Source organism: Tiliqua scincoides, chromosome 4 (genome assembly GCF_035046505.1).
Source record: "Tiliqua scincoides isolate rTilSci1 chromosome 4, rTilSci1.hap2, whole genome shotgun sequence".
NCBI lineage: Eukaryota > Metazoa > Chordata > Lepidosauria > Squamata > Scincidae > Tiliqua > Tiliqua scincoides.
This window is the reverse complement of record NC_089824.1, coordinates 156,019,916-156,033,223: the sequence shown is the minus strand read 5'-3', so window position 1 is coordinate 156,033,223 and position 13,308 is coordinate 156,019,916. Positions and strand designations below refer to the sequence as shown.

At 41.9% G+C, this 13,308-nt stretch overlaps 1 protein-coding gene and 1 non-coding gene across 2 annotated transcripts in view; both read right to left on the bottom strand.

Annotated features, from left to right (window-relative positions):
- Window positions 1-9,006: 9,006 nt before the first annotated feature.
- GLIS1 (GLIS family zinc finger 1) overlaps window positions 9,007-13,308 on the bottom strand; it is a 249,797-nt gene continuing 245,495 nt past the window's right edge. The window contains exons 9-10 of the mRNA XM_066625789.1: window positions 10,898-11,065; window positions 9,007-9,146 (exon numbers count right to left, since the gene is read on the bottom strand). Of these exons, the coding sequence (XP_066481886.1) occupies window positions 9,007-9,146; window positions 10,898-11,065 (308 nt within the window). The remainder of the gene's footprint in view (window positions 9,147-10,897; window positions 11,066-13,308) is intronic.
- Window positions 11,913-12,020, bottom strand: LOC136650633 (U6 spliceosomal RNA). The gene has a single exon (XR_010794455.1). It is a non-coding gene; the product is annotated as a U6 spliceosomal RNA (small nuclear RNA).

The window sequence follows — 13,308 nt, the reverse complement described above, 5'->3', positions numbered from 1 at the left end:
TAGTCCTTCAACAATCACATGTGCAGCTGTCCTTGTTTAGCTTTACTGCTGCCAATTGTATCAGGTATCGGGTGTGATGCAGGCTGTTTTCTGTGCCCGGCAAGGTTTACGTGTCTACTCTTAAGCAGCCATCTGTCCTGGAGAAGATGTTAACAAGATGCATGATGACTCGTAACCAAAAGTGACAGGAACTTGGTGCAACGAAGGCTTTAGAGTTGGACAATGTCATTTTGGAACCTGTTTCTAAACATGGATCCAAGGACACAGATGGCACCAGATGGACACAGATCTTACTGCTGCAACATGGGCCAGCCTTGACTCATGCGCTTAGCCTGAGGAAAAGAATGAGGAGCTAGATATTGGGGAACCTGTGTTGGAAGAAAAGTGGCTGATACTTTGATGTTTCTGTAAACTACTGGACCACTGTCCCATTGCCTCAGAATTTCAGCTTTCCTGTCTAAATCAAAAGGTGCCTTACTGTGAGATAGAACAACAAAGAACACCTCTAGGTTCTGATTCAAGTCCGGCTGGTCTGTGTGTGTGTGTGTGTGTGTGTGTGTGTGTGTGTGTGTGTGTGTGTGTGATTTGATCACAAATTATTCAAGGAGAAGGACTGCTCATGGAGGTCCTCAAAAACGAGTGCAGAAGCTCCACCCCTGCTGATGATGTCATTAGCAGCCATTTAGCAGCTTGTTAGTCCTGCTGGTTTCCTTTTCTGCAAAGGCAAATGAATTCAGAGAGAGTTTCTCTCCCATGATTGGAACCTTGGAACTGTCCTTTTGAAGATACAAGAGCAGAATGGATAGAGAGAGAAGCAGCAGCAGAGGATGGCCAGCTTCCTGTCTTTTCTTACCTGACAGCAGCAATGCTCTAGCTGGACACCACTCTATTCTTCCGACTACCTTTTCTGTCTCTTTTCAAAAAGAAAGGAATGGGAAGAAGATGAAAGGAGTAGCAGTGTTTGTGGCCATCTCCATCAGTAAGGGGTGAAGAGCTGTCAGGTGGGGGAGACACCTGTTTTCAGACAGACTAATGTTGGCTGTTTGCCCCAGGAAACCAATCTGTTAGTAGCAGCTGGTCCAAGGGTGTTCCTAAGGACCAACTGCACTGAATCCAGGTGGAAACCAGTAGAAGCTATTTTTGCAGTAAAAAATGTGGGGGATGTGTGATCAGGATCAGTACCATAGTTGGGGTAAACTGCTGAAGCAGTCTTTTTGACTAATAGAGTCTGGAGCGTCTCTCTGTTCAGGTCTGCAGTTCCTGGGCAACAGACAACTTGACAGTTTTCTGGCAGGGATTAAAGAAGTGATCTCCCTGCAACTGGTGTTCCTCTGGTTGATTGCTGAGACAGGCTGGTGTCCACCTTGCCATGATGTTCTTCCTGGGAGGCAGGATCACACCTTCAGAATCTGTTTGTCTTGAAAATGTGGTTATATTGTCTCTAAGATGCTTTGTATGGTTTAGTCATGTTTGTAAATGTCTTCCAAAGGATGCCAGGTTTCATAGCTGTGACTAGCTGGTGAGCCTGTGCAGCCAAAACACACAGACTTCTAAGGCCTTCCAAATTCTGCAAATCCTGCAGGATTTTTTTTTTTCCCCACAAGGGACAAGCCCATTCCAAATGTTGGGGGAAAAAAGCCACTCAAGTTTGCACTTGAGTTTCAAAGTACCAGGTTCATTTGGGGTGTAACTCAACAAAGTCCAAGGAACCTTACACCAGGATGACATTTGGCAAGCAGGTTTCTGGAGTCCTTGAAGCAGAGCGCAATGGAATGCTGCTGTCAGCTCTTTGGGTGTCCTTGTAGTTCACTCTGGTTCTTTTCATTATCAATCGCAATATGTTATCATTGTATAATTGGATTAAACACACATGGATTTGATTAAGTAACAATCACTTTACACTATTGCTTCATGATCTGTTCTAGACAAAAAGAATGTGCTGTTTTAATTGCTTCCATATTGGAAATCATTACCATAAACTCAAAATAATTGTTTTTCTTGTTTTCTTGTACAGTTGCCATTATCAACCGTAGTGTTAGAATATTAGTCAATTCCCTTGGCATGCAGTCATTTGTTTGCTTTATTGCTATTATTTGAAACAGTTAACTGATACAACCAGTGGATACCAACATGCCGAAAAATTAATTGGTTCATTTCACAAGTCTGATCTAATTTGGTGACTTACATGTAAAATATCTTATTGTTTTCCACCAGTTTTGCAGACACATGGCCATTCACGTTGTTTACGAAATAGCATTCATCTAATTGGTAGAGCACCCTGGCTTCCTTCCAGTTGATCACAAGGAGAGTGGCATAGCCTCTCTCTGCAGAATATGAAGTTCTGGTTTCCAGTGGCAAGAAGCCAAGTGGCACTGCTTACACCAGGACTGGACAAATCTGTTTCTCACAGCCTTGGGAAAGGAACTCTGTGAGCAACTAACTTCCTTACAGTAGGGTGGGGTATGCATATATGTAATCGCTGCACAGGATTGAGGGGGTAGGGAAGATGAGAACCCCCAAATAGACAGCAGTATGCCCAGTTGTGTACTTCCCCTTCTCTATAGAACTGGGATAAGAAAGCTAGTGGGGCAAGGAACGCTTCTTGTCAATCACTATAGATCCTCCTGAAAATCTCAGAATGGAATTGGTTGGGAGCTGGAGATGGGCCTGTCAGATCTTGACCCAGAGACAGTACCTATATCTTCAGCCACTCCAAGGCATAGAGGGAGGTGCATTTACTGTCTTCCACTCTGGTTTCCCATCAGTCCCTTTGCCTCCCTCTTCTGTACCTGTTGAATTCAGGAAGCAGGACTGGCTTTAAGCCAAATGGACCAATTGATCCCTGCATAAGGGTAATATACTCTAGGCTTTTTTGCAATTTTATATGAAAATGGGCTTACATCCATTTGGTCTATTAAGTCACATGCACTTTTAAGCGCACATTTTGTTTGCTTTCCATTCTAGCATAGAGATATAAGATCTATGAATTTTATTTATATCTCTTAAGATTCTACAGACCTTGGCTGTGACCCTGGGGCCCCGCAAAAAATGGTTCTAATTGGGCCGCACAGCTCCTAAGGCTGGCCCGATCAGGAAGGCAGTTGTTCTGCTCAGCAATAGGCAGGGAATTGGTGTCACACCAGCTTCCCAGCATTTCTGATATCCAGGGGCTGGCGTGGCAACCTTAGCCAGGCAAACATGAATACAAGGTCTCAATTCAAATTTGCTTCATGGTGCAAACAGTACCTCCAGGGCTATGATGTGGACCAAGAAAATGATATGGGGGAAAGAATTGAACATTTCTCTCCAGCTCTGTGGCTCTGATTTGTACCTGATTTGATACCTTTGTACCTGCACGTTTATCATCTGTACATTTACCACTTGAATATCTCACTTTTAATAATTGCAGTTCTCTGGATGGCCGTTGTGGTTTGGCCTGAAGAAGCTTCACCAGTTGAATGTCGTGCAGCTGTTAAAATCACAGTGCCTGTCTCTATAGCTGGAAATCTGGACTTGAAGGATCAGATTAAGACAACTGCCTTGGTTTATTAAATTATGTATCACAAAGCAAATAATTGAAGCAGGATGTTTAACAGATCTTACACAACTGAAACAACGCAAAGACTTAAAGAGCAATATTCCTCTAATTAACAACAGCTAGGTCTAATATCCGGATTAGATGTGCTCACGGAGTATTATTGTGTATTCTTTTTTTAAGCCAAAGCAAAGCTTATGATCACTACAAGGTTAATGAGGAAGGAAAAGTAAAACATTTTAGATGCAGATGAAATAAGAGTAGAACAAATCATTAACTCTGAATCCATGTTTGGAGATTTTTAATAAGGTGAAAATCTCCCATAGAGACTTGGGTCTCGCTTCTCTTCAGCTGTACGTGTGCTGAAGTCCCATTGAAACGGAAAGGGACTAAGTATGAAAAGTGTAGACCAGTATGCAGAATAAAAATTCTGCCATTGAAAAATATTCAGTACTGAGTCAAATTTTATTTGTTAAATCTGAGTGGACGAGTAAAATGCTACTTACGGTACTTAATTCTAAAAATTTTTATTTTTGACACAGCAGGAGAGACAAATGACTTCATAGGTGAAAGCCTCGTTCTTTTACTATTGCACCTTTAACATTCTTACTTAGAAGCTGAGATTTTCCATTTCAGTCTGCAAGAATTGAATTCCTCCAGGGCTGGCCCTAGGTTTTTAAGGGCCCAGTCCTATCCAACTTTCCAGCACTGATGCAGCTGTACCAACCAACAGGGCGTGTACTGTAATCTACGGTGGGGACACAGTCACCAAGGCCTCCTCAAGGTAAGGTAATGTTTGTTCCCTTTGGGGCTGCATCAGCACTGGAAAGAGGGATAGGATTGCGGGGATGGAAACTTGAGTCAGGTGACTCGAGTCCAAGTTACAAAAATGCACATTTTTTGCTGACTTGTGTACACTTGAGTATGTGCGTGGAAGACTTGGCAAAACGTTTAAGTCAAGGGTCCCTTGACTTGGCACTTGTATACACACACACACACACACACAGACTTGAGTCTGTCTGTGTCTGGGTGTGCTTGCTTACTATTTTCATGGCGTAAAAAACCTTGTGGGGCCATCAGTCAGACCTGGTAAGCAGCAGGGAAGTTCCAGCCAGGAGGCAAGCAAGGGTTAATGTTTTGCTTTTGCAATGAGTAGAAGGTGGGAGGTGGGCGCAGGCTCTCTTGCCCATCTCTGAAAGAACTGATGATCATTGAACAAAGGATGGGTGCTCTGATATTTTCTTTGGCTGAGGTAGGGCAGAAGGAGGAGCCCAAGGGGGTTCTTGCCTTGGGATTGGCTGGAGAAGCCCAGGGAGGTGGTTTGTAGTGATCATGCTTTCCTCCTCATGACTCCATTGTTACTTGGGAGGCGGGAGCCTCATTGAACAACCAGAGCAAATGGGACTGATTCGGAATAGAGCTGCAAAGGATTGGGTCGTCCGGGTAAGTCTTACAGCTGCTGCGCATGACAGTCCTCCCTCTTGCTGCTTCTCTCCTGGCTCTCGCAGTTTGTCCCACCCCTTTCTGCCTTGTTTACAGATGGGTGGGGACATCTGACACACACACACTCACACCCTGTTAGCAGCCCCGTTTTTTTCCATGGCAAACTTTTTAAAGGGGGCAACTCGTGACTCAAATATTTTTGAGTCATGAAAAGGTGACCCAGCGACTCAGAAAGTGCCTCAGAAATGTTATGATTCATTTTAGAGGTGTGAGGGAGGTGGAGACTTGTGATTCGACTTGAGTCAAGCCACACTGGATTTGCTCATCCCTGTAGGATCGGGCCCTGAGAGTCCTGTGCAAAGACAAATGATGGGTTCTTCTTTGTAGCCATGTTCCCCTGCGCGCACACCTGTTATAGAGTTAGACGAGGCCTCACAAACACTGGTGAAGCAGATACAAGGAGGCTGGTTTTGTCTTGCACCTTCTAGCTTAGCTCCTTTCTTGTGTTCTCAGATTAGAAACTGAAACTGTGGTATATGTACAGAGACAAGTGAACTGGAATTTTTCAGACAGGGAGGGAACATGGTATAGGTGCCCTTCTCTAGTTGGAGGGGCAGAAAGTGTAAGGGAGAAGCACTAGATGAGAGTACAAGGAGATGACAAGCTCCTCACTCTTTTCAGGATTAAACTAAATTTTGTTCTAACTAGCAGCAGGATCGCCCCCCTCCCCAACGGCTCAGAACAGCAGGAAAGGGAAGGGACTGACACTACTCCCACAGCAATTCTGGAACAAGCCTCCATCCCCATGGGGAAGTCCAATGCAGAAAGGGAAGAAAGCTCCGGCTGGTGCTAAGTGGAACTTTTTTCATCAGCAAATTCCATCCAGAAGGGTGGGATAGAAATTAGGATTGGATATGCAATTCCCAATTGAAATTGGATTGGATTAAAATCCCCCACACCACAAACCCTCTGCGGTGCACTTAGCACCAAGGAGGTGAGGTGTTCTGGTCGTATAACATTTTGTAAAAAACACATTCTTGCAAAGTACATGATTAAAGTAATACATAGTTTGACATCATTGCAAAGTACGTTCAGGGGGAAAAAGATAAGTGAATCTGATAGCTATTTGGCAAAGAGACACTAGGCCTAGCATCTGTGGTAGATGGTGGGCTCCCTCCTGGTGTGTGTGCCTGGGCAGATGTCCCTCTGCTGTTCACAGACGCTGGGCTTGTTCTCTCCCCATATAATTCAGGTTATTCAGAGCAATACAAGATGACATACCAGTTTGTCAAACAAGAAGTGGCCATGGCTAAATGTGTTTATAGGTTTAGAAAATGTGAGTAACAGACATCTCTTGCCTGTTAAGAAAATGAGGCTCACAAATGGTTCTTTATTGTGTTGTGTGGATTGTGGAAAGGGAGGGGACTTACGCAGAAGCAACCAGTCAGCTTGCCAATGTAGAGAGAGAACTTAGCACAACTCTGAGATCTCAATTCTAGAAAGAGGGCTGTGCGTACACAGCTGTAGTTGAATATTTGCCATTTAATTGCATTTAATTGGTTGACAGGAAAACTGGTTTGCCATTCCACTTAACCAGTTGAGTGGGGAGGCACAGCTGGTTGGTGCCATTATGCCTAACTGGGCCTATGTATGTACAGCTCTGGTTGTACGTTGGACTAGAACAGGGGTCCCTAAATGTTTAGCAATTAGGGCCACATCTCACTCATTCTTATGCTCACGGCGGGCCAGAGAGGGGCACTGGAAAGTTGGATACAGTAGCATGCCCAGGGGGTGGTGGTGGTGGTGGTACAACACTAAGTTTTGCAGGCATTTCAATGTGCTATGTAATTGGCCCCTCCCCTTTGCTTTCAGAACCATTCTGAGTGGTGAGAGCAATATGGAGGCATCTCCTCAGCAGTGCTCTCATCACCTGGACTGGCTCCAAAGGTGAGGGGGAGGTGCTGCTTACATGGTGCATTGAAGCGCCTGCAACACTTAGTGCTGTGCAGGCTCCCCCTGCTGGGAACACTACTGGTTGGACAGGCCCAATCAATTTTGCTCTCCCTCCATTTTTCTCTCTCAAATTTGCAAAATTTGTTGTTGCATGATTGCTTGTGTGGTTCTCATTGATAGTAATAGTTATTTCATCCACCTGGAGGAAAGCACATGGAGAGTGGAGGAAGGAGAGTGTATGTGATGGAGTGCACACAATTATAAAACTGTTGTGGCCCAATCAAAATGTGTTGGTGGGATATAGTTTGGGAGCCCCATGATCCACAAGTGCATGCAATTCTTCAGCTAAGGTCACACAGAATCCTGTTTTCATACAAGCACATGACTCTAGCTCCTTGGGAGCATTTACGTTCAAAACTTTCAAGCTATGTTGTCTATATTTTGAAGATGTTGCACTAACAATAAGAATGCTCAACAAACATCACCATCAGGGTTGAGCAACTGAGGCTTAATCACAAAAATCCAAATCTTATGCCTGTGAAAAATTATTTTTGCTTTGTCAGTTAGCCACTAGAGGGAGGTATAAGCATTGCATATTGTTGATGCCTTTTACAGTAGCCCAGTGCTACTCCAAGTGGTGGTCTGGGGACTGGTGAAGATCCTAAGCCAGCAGTTGTATGCAGTGAATTTCCAGGAAAGAAAGAAACAGTGGTAATAATCTAACACAGATATGGTACTGGTCCCTGGCACATTGGAAAACAAAATTTCCAGTCCATCATATCAGATGGTTGAGAAACGCTGATTTAGACTATCTTCCCAATTTTATTATTATTTTTAACCAAAATTAAATGTTGCAGCTTCTAAAAACAAATTCTGATGGTGTAGCAAAATGGATTGGCTACAGAAACACAATGTTATTTATATACTTTTGAATAGTTAAACTTTGCTATTCCATTTTTGGATGTTTGTTCTAAGAAACAGTAGCACAATAAAACGTTAAACATGTTCCATGAACTAGTAGTCCAAGTGCAAAGACAGCTATCCAGTATCTTCCTTACTGTGTATATGTGTATAACTTCATTGCTGTGCGAAGATAAAAACTCTGCATTTACTCCATCTCAGGTCGTATAGGTGGTGCTTTGCTTTATACAGAAATCCATGAGCACAAGAAAAGACTATCGGCTTTGCTTCAGAAGTCATGGAACTCCAGTATGTATACTCTGCTTTCCAAAATTTTTATCAAGGGGGCACTTCCCAACATTTTACCAAGGAGACTGCTGGTCATGGCAATTGATCTCTAACACCAGAGGAAAGTTTAATCTACCAAGTCAGAGGGTAAACGTATGCTGTTCTAACAACTTATCATGAAACAATTACTGTATACCAACTCAGAAGAAGAACTGTGTGTGAAATGAACGAGGATGAGATTGTCAGCTAACCATATTTCAAAAAAGTAGTAGTGGGAGTGGGAGTTACAAATGACTACAATATCTGTGCTACTAGTCATTTTGAGGTTCTACTGTAAGAGCTCTGAAGTTAAAATTTAGCAGGAAGGGAGATAATGTTTAAAAAAGAAGACAGTAGACCTGTTTCCAGTTTTTAATACTTTCTTGTAAAATTGAAAATATAAAACCAGCTCAGCAAGTGAAAACTTTTATGTACATGAGGTCTGTGACTTTTAAAGAAGTCCTTTTATAGGAAAAAAAAAATCCAATGAATTAACTGTGATTAAAGAGATTGTCATTCTTAAATTGAAAACATACTTCTAAAAAAAAAATCTTTACAAGCATATTATATAATTTAGATTTATACTTTACTAAAAGGACTTACACAACAAGCAGTTTCAGATGCTCTTCCTTTTTCCTTAAGAGAGTCATTTCAAAGTGCCACAGCAAAGGAATAGGTTCCAATAATTATACAGTATATTCCTTTATAAAATAGATTGGTAAATGTGAGGGATTGATTTAAATGAGCACATACAAGGCTGCAGACTAAATACAGTAAAAGTAGTTGAACAACTGTGTAAATACAAAGGGCATTATAAGTATGGTAAGAAGACAAAAGATTGGTCAGTCTTAGGTATCTGTGTAGATAGGAGGAATGTGATTCAAACAGTGATCGAAAGTGCCATTTTGGAAAAATCCATCATTCTCTTCTGCTCCATTGACGACCACTTCTTCGGATACACATTGTGCTTCAGAAATGACCTCATACCCTAAAAATAGGACATGAGACCGATTAATGCAAGGAGATGACAAAGACAATCTGAGTTCAAGGCTCAAACTAAATGTGATGTTTAGTTACGTGGATTGTTCTGCCTCCAAGTTGCAACATTAAACCTCTATCCACAGCTTTGCAGGTGATTTCCAACTAATGACTCTTGGTAGCCTTACTGAGCAAATTGCACACAAAGATTACTGGAGACAATGCAGCAAGCAATGGCTGCTTTATGGAAGAGGTGATGGAAACATAGTTGTAAAAAGAAAATGTTGGTGACTAGACCCTCCGGCTGTTTTATGAACTGACTGCTGTACTTTATGCATTTACAGCTCCTAGAAATGAGTAGATTTGTACAATGGGACACTCATAAATGAATATGCGCTGTGCTCACACAGTTAAATGAACAAGTCACTTTTCAGTTTAACTTCAGTGTTTAAGTAAATGGCTGGAGAAGAGAAACTTCAGTTTGGCTACATCTGAAATTTTCATCTGTGCAAGTCATAGTTTTGTAGAACTGCAGCCTAAATGATTACTATAGACTCCATTAAACTGGGCATTAAACACCAAGAAAGAATAAAACTAAGCCCCAACATGTTTGCAAATGAAACAGTTCTGCATTTTGCCTACAGAATTACAAATTATCTGAATGAGTTGTATGCTTTTGGGTTTAAGGCTCTAAGTAGTTTCTGCCCAAGCCTTTTAAAATAAAAATTAGTGACCTGAATTTAGTAAATTGAAACAATTTCATAGTAATTTAGTCTCAAGTCACAAAAATGATGGTGGTTGTTGAATTTGGTAGTTTGCCACAGTATTACTTAGTCCTCCTATAATTTCCTTCTGAAAAGTTCATGTTGTCTGGTCTTTACATCATGCAGCCTGTCAATTTTGTCAAGTCTGTCTAGAAAAATATTAACTTAAAGAATGACATCAAAAATGCAGAGATATGAACAAAATCTAAGGGCCCAATACTAACCAACTTGCCCGCACTGGCATAGTTGTGCCAGTGGGGCATGTGCTGCATCCTGCAGTTGGGTGGCAGTATGGAGGCTTCCTCCAGGTGAGAGAATGTTTGCTCCCTTACTGTGGAGCTACATTGTCCTTGTTTCGCTGCTAGAAAGTTGGTTAGGATTGTTCCCTTAATATATAAAACCCATAAGTGAAAAGTGGATCGTCTGCCTCCTTGCCCTGCTCCAGGCACGGTTTCCTCAAACACAGAAGTGCAAGACTTCCGGTTTGATTTACAAGCATGGTATGAAGGAGTTCTTTCATTTGTGTGGTCCCTTTGAATCAAACCTGCAGTTATGCAATTGAAGAAACCGCAGAAGGAGATGGTAAACAGCTGCTTTTATTTTTATTTTTTTGTAATTGTGTAGAGGTGGTAGACCAAAGGCCACATTGGGTGGTGTTTGAGGTCATGCCACCACTGTATAAAAGTATCTTTAAATATGTAGAAATGTTAACAGGTTAATATGATAAGAAAACTTCATATGTGCAAGTCCTTCAGTAGTTGAAGCTGTTCATATATCTGAAATGTTCCTATCAAACTCTGTGTAAACACCCAACCAGGCACACTTACTAGTTCCGTGTACCACTTCTCACACACACATTTGCTCTGACAACACCCCCCTTAACAGAGATGCTGCTATCCTCCTTGGATGGCCATGATGTTTCACGTTAACTCCTGGTTAAATGAAATGTAACCCACCACTGGTAAAGCCAAACAACATTAATGTGCAAACAAATTACCTGTTGAAGCTACAGGTGTACTCAAGATGTGATAGCCATTTTGTCGCAGAGGGTTAAAACAATGGGAGTCTCCTGGTAGCACATCACTGTTGACAGATGTGTCCATTGCTCTGTAGCAATCTCCATAGTGGAAACAATTCTGTATAGAGTGAAAGCTACCTTGATAACCTGTAAACAGATATTGTGCAGGTAGTTTTAGTGCTGGAAAAATGCATTTAGCTTATTCTCTGAAATTTGAGCTTTGCCATGGTCAGTGCCTAAGCATTTATATTCTAGGCAGGAAATAAATCTTTAGTTTTTAGCTTTAGCAATACAGCAGATAGTTTCTTTTCTACAGTAGTGTTACACATACAATGGCATAAACCTAAAACGACCTTTGTATGAACAGAATTCTGCAAATTGCTCCTGGTTGCAGCCACATCACGTCATTTGGAAAGGTACCCAAACCTCAGCACCAGTTTTCTGGCAAGTACAAAGGGCTTCTGTGAGAAGTGGGCAGAGAAGTTCTAATGTACGCACACAGGATGCTTTAGATCCAAGCCAGTGTTAGATATGGTAATCAACTCTTCATTCAGTGGTATATGCAAAACTCCTATGCAACCAGCTAGCCATTCATTTCAGTGAAGGTCAGTTCTGCATTTGAGTAATGGTGGGGCAAAAGCAACCCTACCACACAATCAGTTTTGTTTTTTCTTCCACAATGCAGTGGCACCTGATGAGCATCCTTAGGCAAGTTGATAGTAAAACAATATGCTAAATTAAACACAGATCTTGTATGTGTTTTAATCCTTGAACTAGCCTGGTTGCCCCGTGGCTTGGGACAATGGCATGATGAGACAACCTTCTGTCACTGCCATAGTGTTGATTCAGATAGATCCTCCAGTGAATGCAATTTACTCAAGGTCTATATGCCCTAAGTCTGACTGGCATCAATAGGATCTTTTTTCTCAGGGTAAATAGCAGCCAGTGAGTAGAGGGGATCTGGAACACGGTGGGGCAAAGAGAGTTATACCCTTTAAACATCATGTTTCTATCCCACAGGGAGCATCATCCTTGCACAGGGGCCACACTCATCTTCTCTGTATTGTTCCAATTTTAGTATATATGCTGCTGAATCAAGCACATCCCACAGGAAGCTCATTCAGTGAATGTTTACAGAAAAAAAACAGAAATGCTAGTCCCAGTCACATGCTTAAGTGACATCTTGATGTCTAGTGATATCTAGCTTGACCTTCTGCAACCCTGACTAGGTGGAGAGTTGACCCACAAGCGGGTAAAGAGGGAGAGATGGTCACACAATGCATTGTGGGACTGGAGCCTATATGGGGCCACCCTTCTTCCATACACTCATAATTAGACTTCCCACTTGTGATCCTTTTTCTACACCCATGGGGTCCTCTCTTTTCTCTGGATTATACTAGCAGACCATCAAGAAAAATGATCCTGCCAAATGCAGAAAGAAACCTTCTAGAAAAGTACCAGTTTGAAATGAATGGAACCTTGTGAATGGGATTTTATTCTTTCAAAAAGTTTGTGCTTAGGTCTTCTATGGGAATATTGTTTCCAACCCATCAGCAACCTTGTTTATTTGCATCCTGCCCAAAATGATTTGCTCATGTGTGGCCATCAGGGTGGTCCACACACTACTATGCAGTTAAAGTCAATTATTCTCCTTGCTAATGTCTAGCCTTAGGAAGCTCTTCATAACCAGGCCAAATTGGTGACCTGTATATGTACAAACTCACTCAGTCTCAAGTCCAACTGTAACAAACCAAGCCTTGTAATTTAGTATTTAAGTGCAAATGTCTTTTAAAAAAACAAAACAAGAAAACTTCTAAGCAACATTCCCAATTAAATAAATAGCTCTCTTATGAGGACTCCATGAATTTTGTTTGGGGAAACTGAGACTTGCTTAGCAGTGAGCAAAACCCATGAAAGCTTATGATGAAATAAATATGTTTGTCTTTAAGGTGTTACAGGACTCTTGATTGCTTTTGTTAACACAGAATTGCATGGCTATCCCTCTGGAAGTTGCTCTAGGAAAAAGCAGCAGCATTTTCCCGGATCATTGCTTCACAGAAAGTACAAGAACCATCTCATTGACAGGAATGTATAAAACTACCCTTTGCTATGGGAAAGATAAAGTGCCTCTGTTAGTTTGATTCCATACTGTGGAAGACACTGACCAGATAGAGTGCACTGGTAAGCCAGTCTGCTTCGAAGGAAAGTCAGAGCTGAGGGACATCCCAGTGGTTGCTCTGTCCCTGCAGGTTGATTGTGCAGATAGACCTGTTTACAGACCTCTTCAAATGTATGGGCAAAGCAAAATACCTTGCCTTATGTAGCCTACCTTGGCTACATTAATGTATCAAAAATAATCTCCCCCAGTTCATTTCTGGGAAAAACTATTG